Genomic DNA, 20948 nt, shown 5'->3' with positions numbered 1-20948 from the left:
AGCAATGACATCTCCATGGATACAAGCAGGTGATGGAATCCCCAACCAAAAAGTTACACAGGGCACCTTTAATTTAGTTGATTTTGCATTTTAATACTCTAGTATGTCACTTTTTACACATAAATGAGACAAAAATAAAAGCATTCTGATGTTTCTTGCACTGAAAACTGTGAGTGGACTCGCATCTCCACAGACCTGACTCTCATTCAGTCTGGACGAGGGCCTGCTTCTGCTTGTTTCATTTGGCTAAAATCTTCCACAGTATGACATAAAACGTCTGTCTCCATGGAGAATGTTCCAAAGTGTGGTTTTAACTTTCTGTTTCCATGGAATCAAACTTGTGACCTTCCATCTCCAGAAAGTTACATAATGAGGCTTTAAATTATCACACACATAGTTTAACTAAATAATCTCTTTCGTACAATTCATGCAACAATAGAATTTCATTTCATTTAACAAAAAAATAAATCAATGCAAAAGCAAATTGACAAAGACGTTTTTCTTTTTTTCACAATCTGACCCTTTTGGTGTTTTCTTGGCATGTTTATTCTGTTCCGTCTTCATAATACACCATAAATACATCTGTAAATGAATGCTCCCGGTGCATTTAAAATCATTAAACAATTCTCAGATCAGGCTTTTCACCAAGAATATGAAATTGAAATAACCTTTTTGTGCCTGTGTGTTAAACGGGAGTCGGTGTCAGGATGTGGGAGGAGCCCTCTTAAGGCCAAAATGAGAGAAAAACTACTCCCGATTATTCAAACATGTATGTGGAGGGATCGCTGTGGGAGGAACGCAGACGAAAATACTCCGTCAGGGTATAGAATTCATGTTAAAGGCCTATTTATATGTTTACATTGTGTTTTATTATTGGCCGCAAACCAATGGTAAGTGGAAGTGCGCTTTGTGTTGGAGAATTTTCTAGTTCAGAGGTGGTTGCTTCATCTTTTACAGTTTTGATTTTTAATTGAAAATAATGAATTCATGCTTTAAAATACATACATTTGGTACTAGATCTTTAAGATGAATCGCTGCTGTTTTTGTAATTCCATCATTTCTTCCATAAACATTAAATTCTGTCTGATTCTGCATAAAAACTGCTTATCCTGTAGTTTAAATCTAAAAAAAGAATTCTGAAATGTGATTATTGTATTATTTTGTCAGTTCAGATTTCATTTTTTTTGTCATTTCTTCTGAACGTGTTTAAAATGTGAACTTTAAATAGAATTCTATAGTTAAAGGTCCTAGATTGACTCTAAGGAGCTTTAAAGGTACACTGTGTAACTTTACTGATTTGGGGTCCATCACCTGCTTGTTTCTATGGAGATGCTCTGCCAGGAATGTTCCACAGTATGACATTAAACAGCTCTGCCTTACATTTATAGGCGAGTTTCATTGTTGACAAAAGCGTGCGTTGCATGCTGGGAATTATTTTGGTCGACGGCAAGAAACACTGATTCAACGGAGTGAGAAAGCACGTAAAGGGTATTGATCCTGGTTATTTATCCACTCTAACAGCAGAGGACCCAAGACCATTTGACCAGAAATTGGTCATAAGCATCGATGGACGACAAATCACCCTTTTCAACCCCGACAAAAGGTGAACCAAACCAAATTTCTGGTCAGAATCACCAACTACCTGGACAAATATTCACTTGGTGATATCCACAATGACTTGGTGGAAACTCCTGGGTCATTCACAGCAGAAAAGATGAAAACCTCCAAGAGTCTCGATGTGTTGTTGAACTTGTTGGAGTCCACGGTTTGTTAGGATCTTCTACGTTTGCTCTGCGGATGTTTGAAAGACGTTTAATTCACCATTAGCGGTTCTTTTCACTCAGAATACGAAAAAGACATTTTCCTTCTTCCGTGCTTCTATTTGTGCATCCGATAATGCAGCAGGAATTTACCATGATCGGAGATAAATACGTGAGGTTACACACTGTGTTTAACCACTATCCTGTTTGGGCTTTTAATAACAATGACGTCAGCTGAAACTCGCCTGTTCAGTGACAGCTGATTTCATAACTCAAAAATACCTAGAAAAACAGACATTCTGATAGACATTCCGGGGTCGCCTCTCCACAGATCTGACCTGTAACTTGGTCTTGTTTGGTCTCCATGAAGATAGAAAAGTTTAATGCCATACTGTGGAACATTCCAGACAAAGTAATAACATCTCCATGAAGAAAAAGCATTTGATGAACCTTCCATCAGAAAATTTACACAATGCATCATTAAGTCCTGTTATTTATGTTGTTTCCTCCTCAAAAACAAACCTGGAGCTCTCTTACACCTTGTGATGTCATGCAGTGGTATAATTAGTATCTCCTTTTCCCTTTAGTTCAGTAGAGATTGGTAAATCCAGACCTGAAATTTCCCAAAGGATTCTAGTGAAGGTCAAGTCAGTGGGTTGAGCTCAGTGGCACATGTGCAGTAGCCCACGGATGAAGCGCCGTCACGTGTATCATGTAAGCGCTTTGACCAGTCAGAACGAGTGGAGCCGAGAGGAGCCGAGAGGAGCCGAGAGGAGCCGAGAGGAGCCAAGAGGAGCTGAGAGGAGCCGAGAGGAGCCGAGAGGAGCTGAGTAGAGCTGAGAGGAGCTGAGAGGAGCCGAGAGGAGCGAGAGGAGCCGAGAGGAGCCGAGAGGAGCCGAGAGGAGCCGAGGAGAGCCGAGAGAGCGAGAGCGAGAGGAGCGAGAGGACCGAGAGAGCCGAGAGGAGCCGAGAGGAGCCGAGAGAAACCGAGAGGAACAGAGCGGAACCTAGAGGCGCAGAGAGGAGCAGAGCGGAGCCGAGAGGAGCCGAGAGGAGCCGAGAGGAGCTGAGTAGTGCTGAGAGGAGCTGAGAGGAGTCGAGAGGAGCAGAGAGGAGCTGAGTAGTGCTGAGAGGAGCTGAGAGGAGTCGAGAGGAGCAGAGAGGAACAGAGAGGAACAGAGCGGAGCCGAGAGGAGCCGAGAGGAGCCGAGAGGAGCCGAGAGGAGCCGAGAGGAGCCGAGAGGAGCCGGAGCGAATGATTATAAAGCATTTTTTTAAGACAACTGAAAAATTTTGATATAAAAAAGGTAAAAATTGCCACAAAATCCAACATTTTTGAAAGTTGGTGGTCCCTGTCAGCCGAACATGAGCAGTTTGTGATTACATTTCCTCTGTGAGAAAAATCCTCTCTCAGCCCAGGGGATTTTTGTCACTACATCAACTGGAGACAGATACAAGCAGCAACACCCTGCACTTATTTTAATAGATCCATGATTTAAAAACACAGCGGAGCACTTCCTGTATTACCACATGACATCACAAGGTTTTTTTTCTGTTTGAGAGAAGAGCTCAGCCTAAATGTGCAGGTTTGTGTGTTAAACAAAACACAACTCCAGGTCTGTGTGTGATGAGTAAACTCCATTAGAACATCCCAAATTTCGATATTTTACAAACACTTCTACCATATTTCAGACTTTTCTGGGTGAGAGAGAATAATTGTTGTGTTTTTTATGTACACAAACTGTTTTATTGTGTGATTGTGTAGAATGAGGAGCTGTGTATAGCCACTGGGCACGTTCTCCAGCCTGGACCTCGCCCGGCCTCCGTGAGTTCACCTGAAGATCTCCATTATCTACTAACAGCATGAGACTAACCCCACCTCCACAGTCCGGGCTCATCAATCTACTTTCTGTCTTTCGTTTTGGAATTTTTTAACATTTAACCAAAAACAGACATCTTAAAGGAACTGTATGTACTTGCTGTCTTACTCTTTTAAAGGTGCACTGTGGGACTTTTGGTAGAGGGTTCATCACCTGCTTGACTCCTGCTTGACGTTATTGTTTTGTTCCTAGAATGTTCCACAGTTTGACAAGCAGGCCACATCACAGGTCAAGTTACAGGTCAGATCTGTGGACCCTGTAAAACACCTGTAAATAAATGAATATATATGTTTTTAATGCCGTACTGTGGAACATCCCAGACAAAGCAATGATATCACCATGGAGATAAGCAGGTGGCGGACCCTCCACCAGAAAAGTTACACATCTTAAAAAAAAAAAAAAAAAAAAAAAAAAAAGTACAGTCACAACTGAATCTGTGTCCCCAGAACTTTTACAGTTTTGATTTTTAATAGAAAATAGAAAATGAATACTTTAAAATACATATATTTTGTGCAATGTTGCAGTCAAAATTAAAATTTGAATGGATAAAATTTGCAAATCACTTCTGTTTTTGAAGCACCAGCATTTTTCTCATTCTGCGTTAAATTAAATAAAAAAACACAAAAACAAAAAAAACTGCTGCTAACTGTAGTGTAGATCTGCACAAACATGTTCTGAAATGTGATTCTTCTAATAGTTTCTTGCTTTAGATTAAAACAATTTTGTCATTTTTTCTGGACATGTTTAAAATTTGAACTTTAAATCGTTCAAATGGCCGATTTTTACCAGAAAAATTACAATCCCATCTGACCCTGTGTCTCCAGAGTCTTCACCTGCAGACAGAGACACGTCCTGCATTTGTCTCATTCTCAGTTTATGTTCATGTCTCATGTGAAGCTCACAACCTCCAGAATTCTCTCCCTGAGCTGCAGAGGCTGCACTAGCACTGACTCATGACTGGAGCAGGTGCTGGGGTTTAGAGAGAGACTGTTAAGATCAGAGAGACATTTTATATTTAAACCAACTGTTTTTCAGCAGTGAACCAGCAACACAAATGAGAGACTCAAGTGAGGCTCATTCTGTTTTCTGATTGGAGAATCATCCAAAACATCAAATTATGACATAAACAACTTGTCCATCATGTCCATTTTTTCTGTAATGAAGAATAAATCATTACAGTTGTTATCAGTGAATCTTACATTAGATTTGAACATGTTTATAGATAAGTCATGTTTAGGATATTTCATACAGTTCCTTTAAGACCTGGTGGTGGTGGAGGTGATGATGTTGTTGGAGGTGATGTTAGTGTTGGTGTTGGTGGTTGGATCTTCACTGAAAACTTGAACCTTTTTGCAATTTAACATTATGCAATTTAATATTTTTAGCTTTTTTTTTTTTCTTTTTTTTAAACTCAAGATTGTAATTTGAAATGTAAACACAAAGGCTGCAATCATCATATATTATGTCAGGCATGTCCAAACTATGGCCCGTGGGCCAAATGCGGCCCTCAGACAAATTTTTCTTGGCCCTCAGGCTTCTAAGTGAATTGGCCCAAATTACCATGCATCAATTAAAAATGTACTTTTTACTGCAAGTTTTTTGAAAGTCAACTTGATAAAACTCATATTTAATATTTAGTGTGTGGTTGTAATGATCTTAGCATGAGTAAAGACTGATGGCTCATTCTAACGTGTTAAACCTGCACTTATTTTAATTATTCACTGTATTGAGCATCAGTCTACGGCCCTCGATCGGCCCTCTGCTTCATCTGTGTTTAGAAATATGGCCCTTGATGAAAAAAGTCGACTATTATAACAAAAAACAAAAAGTGTTAGATCTAAATGTCAAAAAGAACACAACATTTCAGATTTTAATCAATAATAGACTTTATTTGTAAATATTTTCTGTAGAAGCCTTTTGTCTCCATATGCTTTATTTTGTTGATTTTGTGAGCCATGTTAGAATGACGTTACCTCTTCAAAAACATCTCCAAACTCAAAATGCTGTTCCACCTTGTGATGTCATAAATTGGTAGTTTTCAACCGTTTTGAACAGCTCCTTTTACTTTTAGTTCAATAGAGACTGACAATTCCAGAGGTGAAAAAAATCACACGGATGATTCTAGTGAAGGTGTAGGTAACACTTTATAATCACTACACCTTACTTAGCCTTAATAAAGCATGAACAAAGACTTAATTAATAATGAACAAAGATTTAATTAATAATGATTCACGCTTAGTAAATGCTTAATAAAACATAATTAGTCTTCACTTTAGAAAAGCTCTCAAAAAGACTTAACTAACAGATAACAGTTGCCTGAATGATCATTGTATTATTAGTAAATCATTCTCTCATAGTTTACTAATGATTAATAAATGCTCAAATGGTTAGTTCATGAGTAATTAAGTAATGAAATAATTATGAGTAACTATTTACAGCACAAGCAAATTAAGTGCAAGTGCTGATTAAGGTAGTAATTAAGTAGTTACTAAGTGTGAATCATTATTTAATTAAGTCTTTGTTCATTATTAATTAAGTCTTTGTTCATGCTTTATTAAGGCTAAATAATGTGTAGTTATTATAAAGTGTTACCGGTGTATGGAGTTTAAAAACACAGTGGAGCACTTCCTGTATCAACACATGACATCACAAAGTGTAACAGAGTGTTTTCCGTTTGAGAGAAGAACTCAGCCTAAATCTACAGGGTTTGTGTGTTAAAGGTGCACTGTGTAACTTTTCTAGTGAAGGGTCCATCACCTGCTCGTTTCTATGGAGATGTCATTGCTCTGCCTGGAATGTTCCACAGTGTGACATTAAACAGCTCTACCTTAAAATCACAGATCTGACCTGTAACTTGGTCTGGTTTGGTCTCCACGAAGATAGAAAGATTTAATGCCATACTGTGAAACATTCCAGAGAAAGAAATAACATCTCCATCTCCGAGCATTTGATGGACTCTCAACCAGAAAAGTTACACAATGCACCTTTAAACATGAGTGAATGAAACAAACACAACTGCAGGTCTGTTTGTGATGGGAAAACTACATTAGAACATCAGAAAATAGTGTAATTTAGCACTTTAAAACATAAAATGCAATTCTAAAACCTTTATTTTGTTTGTCAACGAATCAAAAAATTAATCTCCTCGTCAATTACTAAAATAATCCCTAAAGTTACAACCCAAGAACTCGATCTCCATGGAGACAAGCTGCTTTCCTTTCACTTTTTCCGTATATTTTTAAACAAAAACAAACCGTCTTAAAGCCCGGTGTTGGCGGTTGTTGCGTCTTCTCTGGAAAACAGTCAAACTTTGTGAATGATTAATGTCTCCCCGCTCTTTGTGAATAAGAAAACGAGTCTTTCTAAACGTCTGAACTCACGCAGTCTGCTTGATGCGCAGCCACTTAACCCAGATTCACACGCACTTTTACAAACACCACTCCCAAAGAAAGAGAGAGAAAAGAGAGAAAAACAGAGTGAGAAAGCAGAGAGGAGAGGAGCACAGTACAGACGCATTAAGACCAATGGGGACGTGTTATTTACAAAGCACGAGATGTGAGCGGTACATGTGTTAGAGTAAAGGTACAGAGATGATACGGCCTTGTGTTGGATTATAATGTTTTATAAATGATTCCTGTTCATTTACTTTGGTTTTGGTTGTTGGTGTGTTGTTTTTAACTGGAAACTGCAGCAGGTTTACTGAAGTTACACAGATGAACAAAGAAATCATCATCATAATAATAATAATAAGGCCTCACATGTGTATGGGTTTTACAAGTTTGAAAGAAAAGTGAAGAAAAGTGTAAAAAGGGGCAGAGCAGAGGAAAGTCTGATTTCAGATGTAACACAGCTCATTTTTACGATGATTTACAAATCCAATCATTCAGGCTTCGTTCAGACTGCAGCTTGAAGTGACCCAAATCTGATTTTTTGGCCTCTATGTTCCTGTATCTGATCTTTTAATGACAGTCTGAACCACACAGATCCAATTTTTTCAAATGTGACCCAGGACACTCTATATGTGCTCCTAGAACTGATACATATCTGATCTTTTGACATGTGACTTCAGTCTGAAAGTGTGTCAAAGTGCATTCATCCACCTACACGTTATCAACAAGACACAAACGTCACTATTCTGCACTGAAGTAGGCGAACATTGTTAATGAACTCCATGTCACTGAAGTGAAGCACATCACCACTCACCACTCTTGGCTCCGTCTCCACATCCACATGTTCCTTTCAATGGACGTTGCTGCCGCTGTCCCACAAAACACCAAACACCAAAAACCATCGTCCTTCTCCTTCTCAATCTCCTCCTTAAAACAAGTAAGTTGTTCATGTTCTGGCTCCGGTACGAGAGGAACTTTAAAATCTCCAGGTGCTCGATGCTGCGTCCATGTTTGGACAACTTCTGTAAACACAGAGACGCTCGCTGCGGTTGACGTCGTCGTGTCTCCAGTGTCACATGTGGGACACTTTTGGGCCGTTTAATGTTCACACTGGAGTCACATACAAGTCACATTTAATTGGAAATGTGAACGACCTCGTAAAAACATCGGATTTCACAAAAAAATCCAAATTGAGCGTTAAGCCCTGCAGTCTGAACGTAGCCTTAGTTTCTCAGTCTGATGAGTTTAATTTGGTCTTCCAATAATTTATGTTATTAAGTTCTTTTTTCAGACCAAGAGTTTGTTTTCATGCCTGACAGTTTGGACTGCTCACTAGCGTCTTCCTCAGAGTGCTCTCATGATGTTGCTGTGACGTGTCTGGTCAGCTGATTTAAACAGGTTTTGGAGCTGTCTTTCCACCGGAGGAGGCAGGACGACAGCTCCACCTGCAGTCCCACTTCCTCAGGACAGTATCCCAGGTGTGTGTGAGAGTAAAAAAACCCTCGTCCCGTCACAACAACATCACGTGACATCACTCTGAGGAAGAGCGCTAGTGAGCAGTCCTAACTGTCAGGTATGAAAACAAACTCTTGGTCTGAAAAAAGAACCTAATAACATAATTTAGTTTCTCTTTCTAGAATAAACTACAGCACTACTAAACACACGGTAAACTTTTATACAGTTAAACAAGTTAAATGAAGAGTGAGCTGCCTCTGGTTTGTCACGTCTCAGAGTCTGGACAGAACAGGAGGTGAAGTGTGTGGCTTTGGGACTGACCTAACCTGACTCACACCAGACTGATCTGTGTCACTGAACTGAATTCTACATAGTCTGGAACCAGCTCTCACTGAAAGTGTTTGTAACACACTGAAAAATCAAACTTTATTTAAATCCAGTCGAGAAAACGAACGCAATCAGAGACATCAACCTGGTCCATGAGGTGTCGGTGGGTCAGTTCATCAGCACAGAAACAGTTTATGTGGAGTCCAGCCCATATCACATGATCATTATATCCACAATGTAATGTGTATGTGTACAGGCCCATGAACATGTGTGTGATATTGTCACACATGAGATTGTCTGTGTTTACTAGTGTGGAACAAAATGTAGTCTGTCATGAGTTGTGTATGTGTTAGTTGTGTGACTGTATCAGTGTGTTGTGGATCACCAGAAAAACAAGAAATGGAAATTATTTTTGTTCCAATTAGAATTTTAACAGCTACACTGAAAGAGAAAGGAAGTGTTAGAATTAGAGATTATCTCAAAAACTATTAATATTTGACTATACAAATGCATAGAATTATAAATAGATCATCTTTTTTTTGAGATTTTGAGACACTCCCACTGCTCGAGCTCCATGCTTTGCGGAGTTATGACCAAAAACGCATATTTTAGGCCGCAGATGGTTCAGAAATTGCCGAAATTGCCAAATCTTTTATAATGGCGTGACCTCAAATGACATCGGATCATCACCAAACTTTTCTTGCGGCATTGGGCACGGGGGCTTGACCCACGTACCAAATTTGGTGACAATTGGTCCATAAATGGCGTATTATTATCGCGGGTGGACAGCGTCCAGTCTCAAGATGGATTGTCATGAGTTTGTGTGAGGACAGAGCTGCTCAGAACTAGAGATTTGACCAGCAGCCTACCACACTCTCCCTGAACTGCATCATTTTCTATAAAAAGTCTAGACGCACCTTTAGTTGGTCTTGTTTGTGTGTCAGTCGTGTGACTGCCCAGTGTCCAGGGGTTTGGACTGAACTAAACATTGCTTCTGTATTTAACCCTGTGCCTCATCTGTGTAGTGACCGTTGATTCATTCAGCGTCAAACTTCTCCTGTTTGTTCTGCTGATTTGTGAGTTCCTCTTCAGTTTTAGTCGATGTGTTCCACATTTTCCTCTTTCTTTGAGTTGGTCCTCAGAAGTAAAAGAACATATAACATGATGGTACAGTCCTGTTTAGCTCTCGTTTAGACCTTCCTTCAATAGGCCTGGTGGAAAACTGAAATTTGAAAAAAAAATTCTTTGATAGTATTTGGTGTGAAAGTTTGAGAACCACTTTGTTAAAGGTGCATTGTACAACTTTTCTGGTGGAGGGTCCATCACCTGCTTGTCTCCATGGAGATGTTATTGTTTAGCCTAACACATTGATTTAGCATTTAGTCATTACCCAATAATACAATAATCTCTACTGTGAAGAGTGGCGCCTCTCCACAGATCTGACCTGTAATGTAGCATAATTCTGTAACCTGCTCATCTCCGTCATGACAGACAGATTTAATCTGTACTGTGGAACATTCTAGACAAAGCACATGTCCATGGAGAAAAGCAGGTGGTGGACCCTCTACAAGAAAAGTTACACAGTGGAGCTTTAACCGATAAATCTTCATAAGAGACCAAACTAATTCAGATAAAATAGAAAACTTTGTTCCAGATCAGAGTTTCATTGAAATAAACTCCTGTATTTGCTGAAACTCACAGATTTCTTGGACCTGTGTAATTGCACATCTTTAGTTTTGATGTAAACAAAGTAAAAGTCTGGACCACACTTTGAAGATACATGTGTGAGTTAGCATTAGCATAACAATATGTGTGTTTATACTTTTAACAACTGCCCAAACTCCAGCGAAGCTTCAGGAGGCTCCACTTTTCATCTCCAAACTCAAGCAAACTAACACTTATTAAAAAGTATAAAGTTTTAAAAACACTCACTTCTGATTGGCTGCAGAGATGTTAGAGACATACATACCATAAATATATACATTTATTATATATTAGAAATGCTCTGTTCCACCTTGTGATGTCATGAGAGAGAGACAAAAGATTGACAATTCCAGGACTGAAATTATCCAAATGATTCTAGTGAAGGTGTGTGGAGTTTAAAAACACATTTATTATTTTAATTCCAAGTTAATAGTTCATAATAATTATATTCTCCTTGGAGTTTACATGGAAATAATGATTCTGAATCGAGATTTACATGGAAAACTGGTTAAATCACCTTTATTTAATGTGTGTGAGAGTCTGGGGGTGAGGAAGGTTCTGATTGGACAGAGACACCAACGGATTTACGTCTTTGGGAAGAAAACACACTTCAGCTGCTACTGGCTTTTCTGTCATGTCGGTTTGTCGTTACTCCACCGACACAAACATGATCCGAACTTTTTCCGCAGTGGTTCTGATGATAATTGTGAAGCAGTTGGAGAATTGTCTCATCACACTTTACATCTGTGAGCTGAGGAGGAGAAGGGGAAGAGTGTGGGAGAAGGAGGAAGAAGACAAAGTGAGTGTGAGGCTGCTCTACCTCAGCCCACTCCCACATCCCGCTCACAAATCCAAAGAGACGTGGATCAAAGTCCAAAGACACGACTGATGGAGCCGGATCACGTCAGAAGGACGACACAACGAACATGAACTGAACCACCTACATTATTTTTAACAAGAATAAAAGTGAAACATGATCCAGGAAGAAATTCATTCAGTTTTAAAATCAGAATAAACCAAACATTTACTTTGGAATTAAGTGTAATTCTGAATAATCTTTTTCATTAGGAATTAAGTGTTTACATGGACTTTTAAAATCAGAATTCATTTTTATTCAGAATTAAATTATTTTATTCGGAAATAAAACTCTGATGTAAACGTGGCATGTGGAGCACATGACATCAGGGTTTGTATGTTAAACATGTGAATGAAACAAAAAACACAACTGTTTGTGATGAGAAAACTACATTATACCACAGATCAGGATATGAGCCTGTTAAAACATAAACTGCAACTTTTGTCTCCATGGAGACAAGCAGCTTTCCTTAGATTTTTTTTCATGTTTTTTAAACAAACAAACAAACAATAATCATCCTTCTTTTTCATTGTTATTAAAGGTGCACTGTGTAACTTTTTACTTTGGTGTCTACCATCTGCTCGTTTCTATGGAGATGTCATTTCTCAGCCTGGAATGTTACACAGTGTGACATTAAACATCTCTAATTTACAGTTATTCAATTACAGGTGGTTTTATAACTCAAAAATACCTCGAAAAAACATTGTAAGTGGGAGTGGGGGTTGCCTCTCCACAGATCTGACCTGTAACTTTATCGAGTTTGGTCTCCATGAAGATAGAAAGGTTTAATGCCATACTGTGAAACATGCCAGACGAATAACACTGCTTCTCCACAGATCTGAGCTGTACCTGCATGTTTGTTCAGACAATGGCATATTGTGGACATGTTAAAACATAAATTGCAAATCATAAATGGGCTGTTTTTGTTTTTTTTTTCTTTCTTTTTCTTCATATTAAGAAAAAAAAAACATCAAAGCTAAATGTAGGAGCTGCTTTTCATCCCCAAACCTCCCATGCAAACTAAAGCTTATTAAAAAGTACATTAAAAGAGATACAAAGTTGGATTTTGCAGCCGCGCACATCTGATTGGCTGCAGAGAGAGCGTCTGTGTGTAGGTGGACAGTAAAGTAAAGTACATTACATTTGTCTGGATCCGCACAAACAAAAGATTCCTATAGGATCCGCGGAGCCTGATTAAATGAAAAACCTGCTTTGAAATCTCCATCGGCTCTGACCTCCACAGGGAATATATGTGTTTACTTTAGATAATTATTTCTGCACACTTAACACACTGAACATTTGACTCTCTTTCTGCTCACGCCGAAGCAGAAGGAGCTGCTGTACGTATGCGCCGTTGTTTTGTTTTGCTTTCGACACTTACAAATCCTTAACCTATTCTCTTTGCAGATGCACATTTTCTCCTCACACATCGTAAACATGTTTTATTCAGATTCGGAAGAGTTCCATTTGATTAGAAAGTGTAGTTCAAGTTGTAGAATGTGAACATGAAAGACGGAGACGCGGGGAATTAAAAGAGTTCGCGCATCTTTACGTTTTTAGTGTTTTGACATATAGAAAAACAGCTTCTGCTTTGTGTGTTTCAGAATAAGTAGAGCTGTTGTCAAACTTGAGTAAAAAGTGAGTTTCTTTGACTTAAAGGGAAGCGCACTGTGCAAACTCGACTCTCCAGAGCTTTTAGACTTAATGTTATAATTGTTTTCTCTTCTAACCATGTTTAAGGGGCGCTGCTGTGCTTTTCACAGTAATGAACATGTTCCACTGTTATGACAATTACCTATTTAAAACAAAATGTGATATCTTGGGAAAAAGCAGGGGTGGCGCTCCACATTTTTGGTTGGAGGAGCTATGGGGGTTGGGGGTCTTCAATGTGGGGGCTCATGTAACATGTACAACCCCCCCAGGTTTGTCGTGAAATGTCATTAGCCATTGCTCTCATTTCTAAATCCTAATTAGGAATGATAGTTTTATTGTCTCATTTTGAACTCTGTGTTGTTGCCATTTGAACATTTTAGTCACGACTGGTCTAGAGGAGGCTGGTGCTCGTCCAGGCCTCGTCTCGTCTGTGTGCTTCTGTCACAGCTCCTCCTCGTGCTCCAATAAACATTTCTTTTTACTCAGGATTTCATTCATCTTTATTGTGACTTGTACAATCTTGAGCCTCAAGAAACGCCACTTTGGCCACTGATGCCACTAAGACCACCAACAATGCACAACATAAATTACAATTAGAATTGGAAAATAATAAAAGACACACACACACGCACACAAAAATAAATAAATAAATAAAATTACAAATACCCTGCACACAATCTGTTCAGCCTCCTGTCCTCTGGGGGGAGGTACAGGAGCCTCTGTTCCCACATCACCAGACTCACTAACAGCTCCATCCAGCAGGTTGTTAGGATGCTGAACTCTCTCCCCTCTCTGATCACCAGGCAGACAGGAACAGAACTCCCCAAAGAACAGAACTCCCCAAAGAACAGAACTCCCCAAAGAACAGAACTCCCCAAAGAACAGAACTCTCAAAGAACAGAACTCCCCAAAGAACAGAACTCCCCAAAGAACAGAACTCCCCAAAGAACAAGAACTCCCCAAAACAGAACTCCCCAAAGAACAGAACTCCTCAAAGAACAGAACTCCCCAAAGAACAGAACTCCCCAAAGAACAGAACTCCCAAAGAACAGAACTCCCAAAGAACAGAAACTCAAAGAACAGAACAGAACTCCCCAAAGAAAGAACTCCCCAAAGAACAGAACTCCCCAAAGAACAGAACTCCTCAAAGAACAGAACTCCCCAAAGAACAGAACTCCTCAAAGAACAGAACTCCCCAAAGAACAGAACTCAAGAACAGAACTAAGAACAGAACTCCCCAAAGAACAGAACTCCTCAAAGAACAGAACTCCTCAAAGAACAGAACTCCCCAAAGAACAGAACTCCCCAAAGAACAGAACTCCCCAAAGAACAGAACTCCTCAAAGAACAGAACTCCTCAAAGAACAGAACTCCCCAAAGAACAGAACTCCTCAAAGAACACTTGGACTCAGACCCTCCTGACTCCCCCCAATATAGACTTTCTTATGCTTTGCACTACATGCCTTTTGCACTTTTTACCATCCATCCATTTTTTTCCTCTTATCCGGGGCTGGGTCATGGGGGCAGCAGTCTAAGCAGGGACTCCCAGACTTCCCTCACCCCAGACACTTCCTCCAGCTCCTCCGGGGGGACCCCGAGGTGTTCCCAGGCCAGCCGAGAGGCATAGTCCCTCCAGCGTGTCCTTGGGGCCTACTCCAGGTGGGACATGCCTGGAACACCTCCCAAGGGAGGCTCCCGTGTGACTGAGCTCTTCACCCTGTCTCTAAGGGAGCACCCAGCCACCCTGTAGAGGAAACTCATTTTAACGCTTGTATCCGCGATCTCGTCCTTTTGGTCATTAACCAGAGCTCATGACCAGAGGTGAGGAGAGGAACAGAGACTGATGGTAAATCAAGAGCTTTGCCTTTCGGCTCAGCTCCCTCTTGACCACAACGGTCCGGTACAGTGACCACATCACTGCTGACGCTGCACCGATCCACCTGTCAATCTCACAGTCCGTCCCTCACTCGTTATACCCAAGATACTTGAACTCCTCCACTTGAGGCAGGGACTCTCCACCCTCCCACACCTTTTTCCAGTTGAGAATCATGGCCTGAATCATGAACCTTTGGACCATTTATTATTTATTTATTATGCATGACAGTGAGAAACACTATTTAGATTGTTTGTATGATCGCTGTATGAAGAACTGACAATAAACTTTGAACTTGAAGTTGAAAACACACCGCACAGGCCAACCTGTACTTGGCAGGAGATTGATCTTTAAACACACGTGATTCACTTTGTTTTAACTTTACTTTACTTGGTTTGCTGACATGCTGCACTACTGCTCTTAACCAGGTGTGCGTCTTTATCAAGGGTCCAGCAGAACCCAACAAAACAACAACAGTTCCTACCTGTTGACTACCAAAATACAATCACTTATTATTATTACATATTATTGAAGAATGATTTAAATAAAAAGCAAAGTAAACTTATGGCAATAAAAGCTCATATGGAGGGTTAAAACATCTTTTCTCCGTTCTGCTTTGCCTGAAATGCTTCGCAAAGTGACATAAAACTTTGTAATCTCCATGGAGACAGGCATTATAAAAAACTGTAACATATAAATGCAAGAAGTTTTAATGTCATACTGTGGAACAAACAAAGCAGCAGCATTTTGATGAGACCAAGATTATTTTCGACAGTTTGCAGAGGTCCAAAGTTCTTCCGTGATGAGTTTATAAGAGTTTTTCACAGCTTTAAAGACCGGAGTGGAGATTAGTCATGACTGAAAAGCTGCTTATATAATAAATCTGTGATGGAGCAACTCAACTTTTGCTCAGATCCATGAGAAAAACCCGCTCCTGGCCCTTTAAACCCTCATTTGGGCCTGGACTAGTCGGGTTATAGTCCTGGTGGTACTTTGAAATCTCTCTTTTGCTGCTTCTCGGTGTGAAAAGTTTGCGAGCCACTGCACACTTAGCCTTTCTTTCATGCTATTTGAACTGTCTGTTTCACCTGTCTCCTCCTCCTGCACCTGTCCATGCACCTGTCCATCTGGTCGAGCGCGATGATGGCTCTAAACAAGCCTCGTACGTCTCCTCTCTCCTCTCTCCTTCTCTCCGTCTCTCTGTAACTAGCGGTGCTTTTGTCTGAGCTGCTCCTCCAGTCTTTTTAATGCTTAAATAAAGAGGCGGTTGTGTTCTTTTCTTTTCTCTTTGTCTTTTCCGTCGGAGAGCTGGCCCCGGCCCTCACCCGCCGGGACCCCACGCGCTCCACTGCTCCGCTCTTCATATAGAAACAAGCCTCGATGAGAATGAATCATACAACAAAGTCAAACGCGAGCGCCCTCATCTCTCCTCCATCACTCTTCTATCGCTGCTCTTTCTCTGTCTCCTCTCCCTCTCCCATACTCCTTTACCCTCTACCCTCTACGCCCTTTTAGCCTCTCTCTCTGTGTTTGTCTCTCTCTCCGTTCTCTCCCTTTCCTCTGCTTCACAACCTCAGTTCCCTCTCCTCTCTTTTCTCCTTCTCTCTCTTACCCCTTTTATCCTTCCTACACTATTCCTTCTCTCTCCACTGCTCCTCTATCCTCTGCCTCTCTCTCTCTCTCTCTCTTTCTCTCTCTCGCCTCTCTCTCTCTCCTCCTTTCCTCCTCCTCTCTCTCTCTCTCTCTCTCTCTCTCTGTGTGTGTGTGTTTTCTGTCTCTTTCTTCACTCTCTCTTCATTCTCTCCCTCTCCTCTGCTCTTCAACCCCAATTCTCTCTCTCCTTTCTCCTCCTCTCTCTCTTACCCCTTTTATCCCTCCTTCACTATTCCTTCTATCCTCTTGTTCTCTCTCTCTTCACTGCTTCTTTACCCTCTTCCTCCTTCTCTCTCTCTGTGTTCTGTCTCTCTGTCTCTCTTTCCTTTCTCCTCCTCTCTTCTCTCTCTCCTCTCCCTCTCCTTTACTCCTCTATACCCAACTATTTCAAATTTTATCTGCAAATGTTTAAAGCCCCCATAAGTCACTTTTTATCCATAAAATACACCAAATACACTATTTTCTTTCATTTTGTTTGTGTGTATCAGTGGTGTGTGGTCAGAGGAGCCAACGCAGCAGTGGTTTCCTAATAAAATAAAATTAAAAAAAGCTGCCATTATTAAATTGTTATTGACCTAATGTTGACGTCCACTCAAAGTCTGCAGGACGACACATAAAGACACCGCACACTACTACACACTAAATTACTCTGAGAAACATATGTCCTTACTGTGAGCCGACTCACATCTCCACAGATCTGACTCTTATTTGGCCTCCTGCTTGTTTCCATGGAAATGTTGTTCCTTTGGCTTTAATATTCCACAGTATGACATAAAACATACAAGTGTTGTTTTAACTTTCTCTGTCCATGTTTTTTTTTTTTTTTTTTTATGTATGTAAGTATGTATGCATGTATGTATTATTATTATTATTATTATTATTATTATTATTATTATTATTATTATTAATATATATATATATATTTTTTTATCAGGGACAGAGCACATTAATCAACATTTCTGTAGCATTTCTATTTTACAGACCCTGGACAGATGGTAAAGATGATCACAATAATAAGAATTACACACAATATTTGTCTTTAAATCTTCTGAATAAAATGTAACATTTATTTATTTTTTTTATTTTTATTTTTTTTGTGAACTCCAATACTAAAATTATTCTTTTCTGTTGGACTGGGGTTGGTGTGTGTTTTGGTTCTTATTCATTTTTGATTATTTACATACAACCTACTTCTGTCTGTTTTTGTGTGTGTGTGTGTGTGTGTAAATCCTGACCTGTGTTTGTTCTTTTGTCTCTTTTTCACAGCACTCGTACTTCATCGCTCCAGACATCCACGGACTCCCCACCATCCCCGAAAGTGTGAGTGCAACACCCTTACTCTTCTCCTCCTCTTCTTCTCCTGTCCTCTTCTCTTCATCTCCTCCTCCTCTCCTTGTACCCTCTTCTCCTCCTCATCAATCTCCTAATTTTCTCTTCTTTTTCTCCTCTCTCCTTGTCACCTCTCTCCTAGTCTCCTCTTCTCCCCTCCTCCTCTTTTTGTCCCCTCTCCTCGTCTCCTTTCCTCTCCTCGTCTCCTCTCTCGTTGTCCGCTCTCTCGTCTCGTCTAATCGTTTTTAATCGCGTACACCGGTCACTGTTTGAAAGCGTTGCATCACTCTCTTGTTGAGTTTTGATCTGAAACTTCTCCTGGTGCATTGTGGGTAAATGAGTCTGATCCAAACAGAAGCGTCTCTTTGTTTTTAAGTCTGATTCTAGTGGTTTTTGACAGGAGACATTTTAAGAACATGACTGCACCAGAGTGAAGAGGGAGAGAGAGTTAATATCAGCTTTTTATCTTTATTCTGTGTTTGCACGAGGCTCTCAGACGCACAAGCTCCTCCACTCACTCTGATACACCCATGTTACAAATATCAACAATCAACAATATAAAGACTGGAGGTTAAAACACAGCATTTCTTATATGTCAAAAATTTAAAATTTTATTATTTCTTATAATGCCACAGACTTAAATAGGGCTGCAGGCCTTTAGTCCTTTTTAATCAGTTCATTCTTACTAAGTCTCTGATCATATTGTTCAGATTTCAGTGGGACTACAACAGAAAAAAGGAGTTAGTGAGCTGAACATTTTGAGTACGTTCAGACTGCAGGGCTTAACGCTTAATTTGGATTTTTTTGTGAAATTCCGATGTTTTTGGGAGGTCGTTCACATTTCCAATTAAATGTGACTTGTATGTGACTCCAGTGTGAACATTAAACGGCCCGAAAGTGTCCCACATGTGACACTGGAGACACGATGACGTCGACCGCAGCGAGCGTCTCTGTGTTTACAGAAGTTGTCCAAACATGGACGCAGTATCGAGCACCTGGAGATTTTAAAGTTCCTCTCGAACCAGAGCCAGAACATGAACAACTTACTTGTTTTAAGGAGGAGATTGAGAAGGAGAAGGACGATGTTTTTGGTCGTGGTGTTTTGTAGGACAGTCTGTTGAAAGGAACGTGTGGATGTGGAGACGGAGCCAAGAGTGGTGAGTGGTGATGTGCTTCACTTCAGTGACATGGAGTTCATTAAACATTTTCATCTACTTCAGTGCTGAATAGTGACGTTTGTGGCTTGTTGATAATGTGTAGGTGGATGAATGCACTTTGGCCGTTCAGACTGAAGTCACATGTCAAAAGATCAGATATGTATCAGTTTCAGGAGCACATATCCAAGTGTCCTGGGTCACATTTGAAAAAATCAGATCTGTGTGGTTCAGACTGTCATTAAAAGATCAGATACAGGAACATAGAGGCCAAAAAAATCTGATTTGGGTCACTTCAGGCTGCAGTCTGTCTTTTTATGTCTTCTTTTACTGATTCATTTATTAATTTTGATGGAATCACACTAACCATTTTTGTCTTGGTCATGAACAGTATTTCAAAAACTAAAGCTATAAATATATGATTCTATTTTGTATTTTGTTGTCCTTAGTGCATAACATGTATTTTTTAAACAGGCTCATGAGGAACAGTGGAAATATAAGAGTAATGTGGCTGTTTTAATGTATTATTTATGTATTTATTTATTACAAAATGACAAAAATATACAGTAAAAAAATATTAAGCATAATTTAGCAAATATATTTTGTAAATGGGACCCCTGAAGTCTAGTCAGGCTGGCTCCACCTAGTGCCTCCACTCAATTTAATTTCTCTCCAGAGACTAGGTCAGGAATCAGAATACATTAGATGGTTTACAAAAACCCAGAAGTGTGAGTTCAGGCACCAGCCAATCAGAGAAGAGACATATATTCTGTGTTGTCAACGATTCCTGAGATCGAGGATTTAAAGCCGGAACAAAGAGAATGTTTGGTGAATTTATCAAGGGGAAAGACGTTATTGTCCTTCTTCCTATGGGATTTGGGAAAAGCTTAATATACCAGTTAGTTAGTGTTACATACATCACGTTTTGACAATTTGGAAGTGAATTTGAGGTGGGAGGACTGAAAAGTGAAATGTGTGTTTTGGAGTTAGGATATATACTGTCTAATGAGGAGAAAGTAGTCATAGTAGTAGTAAAAAGTGTATGTTGACAAATGTTCCAAAATGAGGTGATTTAAAATAAAATGTAATTGCATTGTAATTGTTCATGATCCATCAGGTTAAGTGTTGTGTCATTTTGCATATCTCATATCTGTGTTGAATTTATAAAACACACTGCTCCTTTCCTTCTTTTCCAAGCAAATAGCAGTGATTGGTTAAATGAAAAAAAGTACGTAGTGCCTACTGTTGAGCAAACGAAATCTAACACTGTGAGGTCAGACAGTTTCTACAAAGTGAAACAAAGTAAAACCGTCTGATGAATCAGGTTACCTGAAGTCGACCTTGGTTTGGAAATGTGGCCCACACCAATTAAAATACAGATAATACACAATACAAATATTCACATTTGATTCATTCTTAAAACACCAGATGTGCAACATGTCATCTTCCTTTTTGTCTTCTCCTCTCCTCCTCTTCTCCTTCTCTGCTCGTCTCCTCCACTTTTCTTCTCCTCATGTCATGTCATCTTTTCTAATCCTCTTCTCTTCTTCTTTTCTTCCTTCTTTCCTTTCCTCTTCTCCTCCTCTTCTCCTAGTCTTGTCTCCTCCTCTTCTTCTCTCCTCCTCTCCTCCTAGTCTTATCTCCTCGTCTCCTCCTAGTCTTATCTCCTCGTCTCCTTGTCACCTCATCTTCTCCTAGTCTTGTCACCTCCTCTTCTCCTAGTCTTGTCTCCTCCTCTTCTCCTCCCCTCCTCTCCTCCCAGTCTTTTCTCCTTGTCACCTCATCTTTTCTAATTCCTCTTCTCCTCTTCTTTTCCTCTTCTCTCTCCTTGTCTCCTTTCTCGTCTCCTTCCTCGTCTCTTCCTCTCATCCTCTTCTCCTAGTCTGGTCTCCTCTTCTCCTTGTCACCTCATGAAT

The 20948-nt window shown here is 40.0% G+C and overlaps 1 protein-coding gene across 2 annotated transcripts in view; it reads left to right on the top strand.

Moving 5' to 3' along the window:
- The window catches only part of LOC110162786 (DENN/MADD domain containing 1B), a 378748-nt gene that overhangs the window by 192996 nt on the left and 164804 nt on the right, over positions 1-20948 (top strand). Inside the window, exons 8-9 of one of the 2 annotated variants that reach the window (XM_020927684.2) lie at positions 3526-3585; positions 17816-17869. In XM_020927684.2, the coding sequence (XP_020783343.2) occupies positions 3526-3585; positions 17816-17869 (114 nt within the window). The remainder of the gene's footprint in view (positions 1-3525; positions 3586-17815; positions 17870-20948) is intronic. The other variant, XM_055165337.1, reaches the window with a different exon arrangement.

The sequence above is a fragment of the Boleophthalmus pectinirostris genome, unplaced genomic scaffold, assembly GCF_026225935.1.
Source record: "Boleophthalmus pectinirostris isolate CB_2022bp ecotype Guang Dong unplaced genomic scaffold, ASM2622593v1 HiC_scaffold_7, whole genome shotgun sequence".
Lineage (NCBI taxonomy): Eukaryota > Metazoa > Chordata > Actinopteri > Gobiiformes > Gobiidae > Boleophthalmus > Boleophthalmus pectinirostris.
Note: the sequence above shows the minus strand (reverse complement) of the source record. Positions and strands in the feature narration are given on the sequence as shown.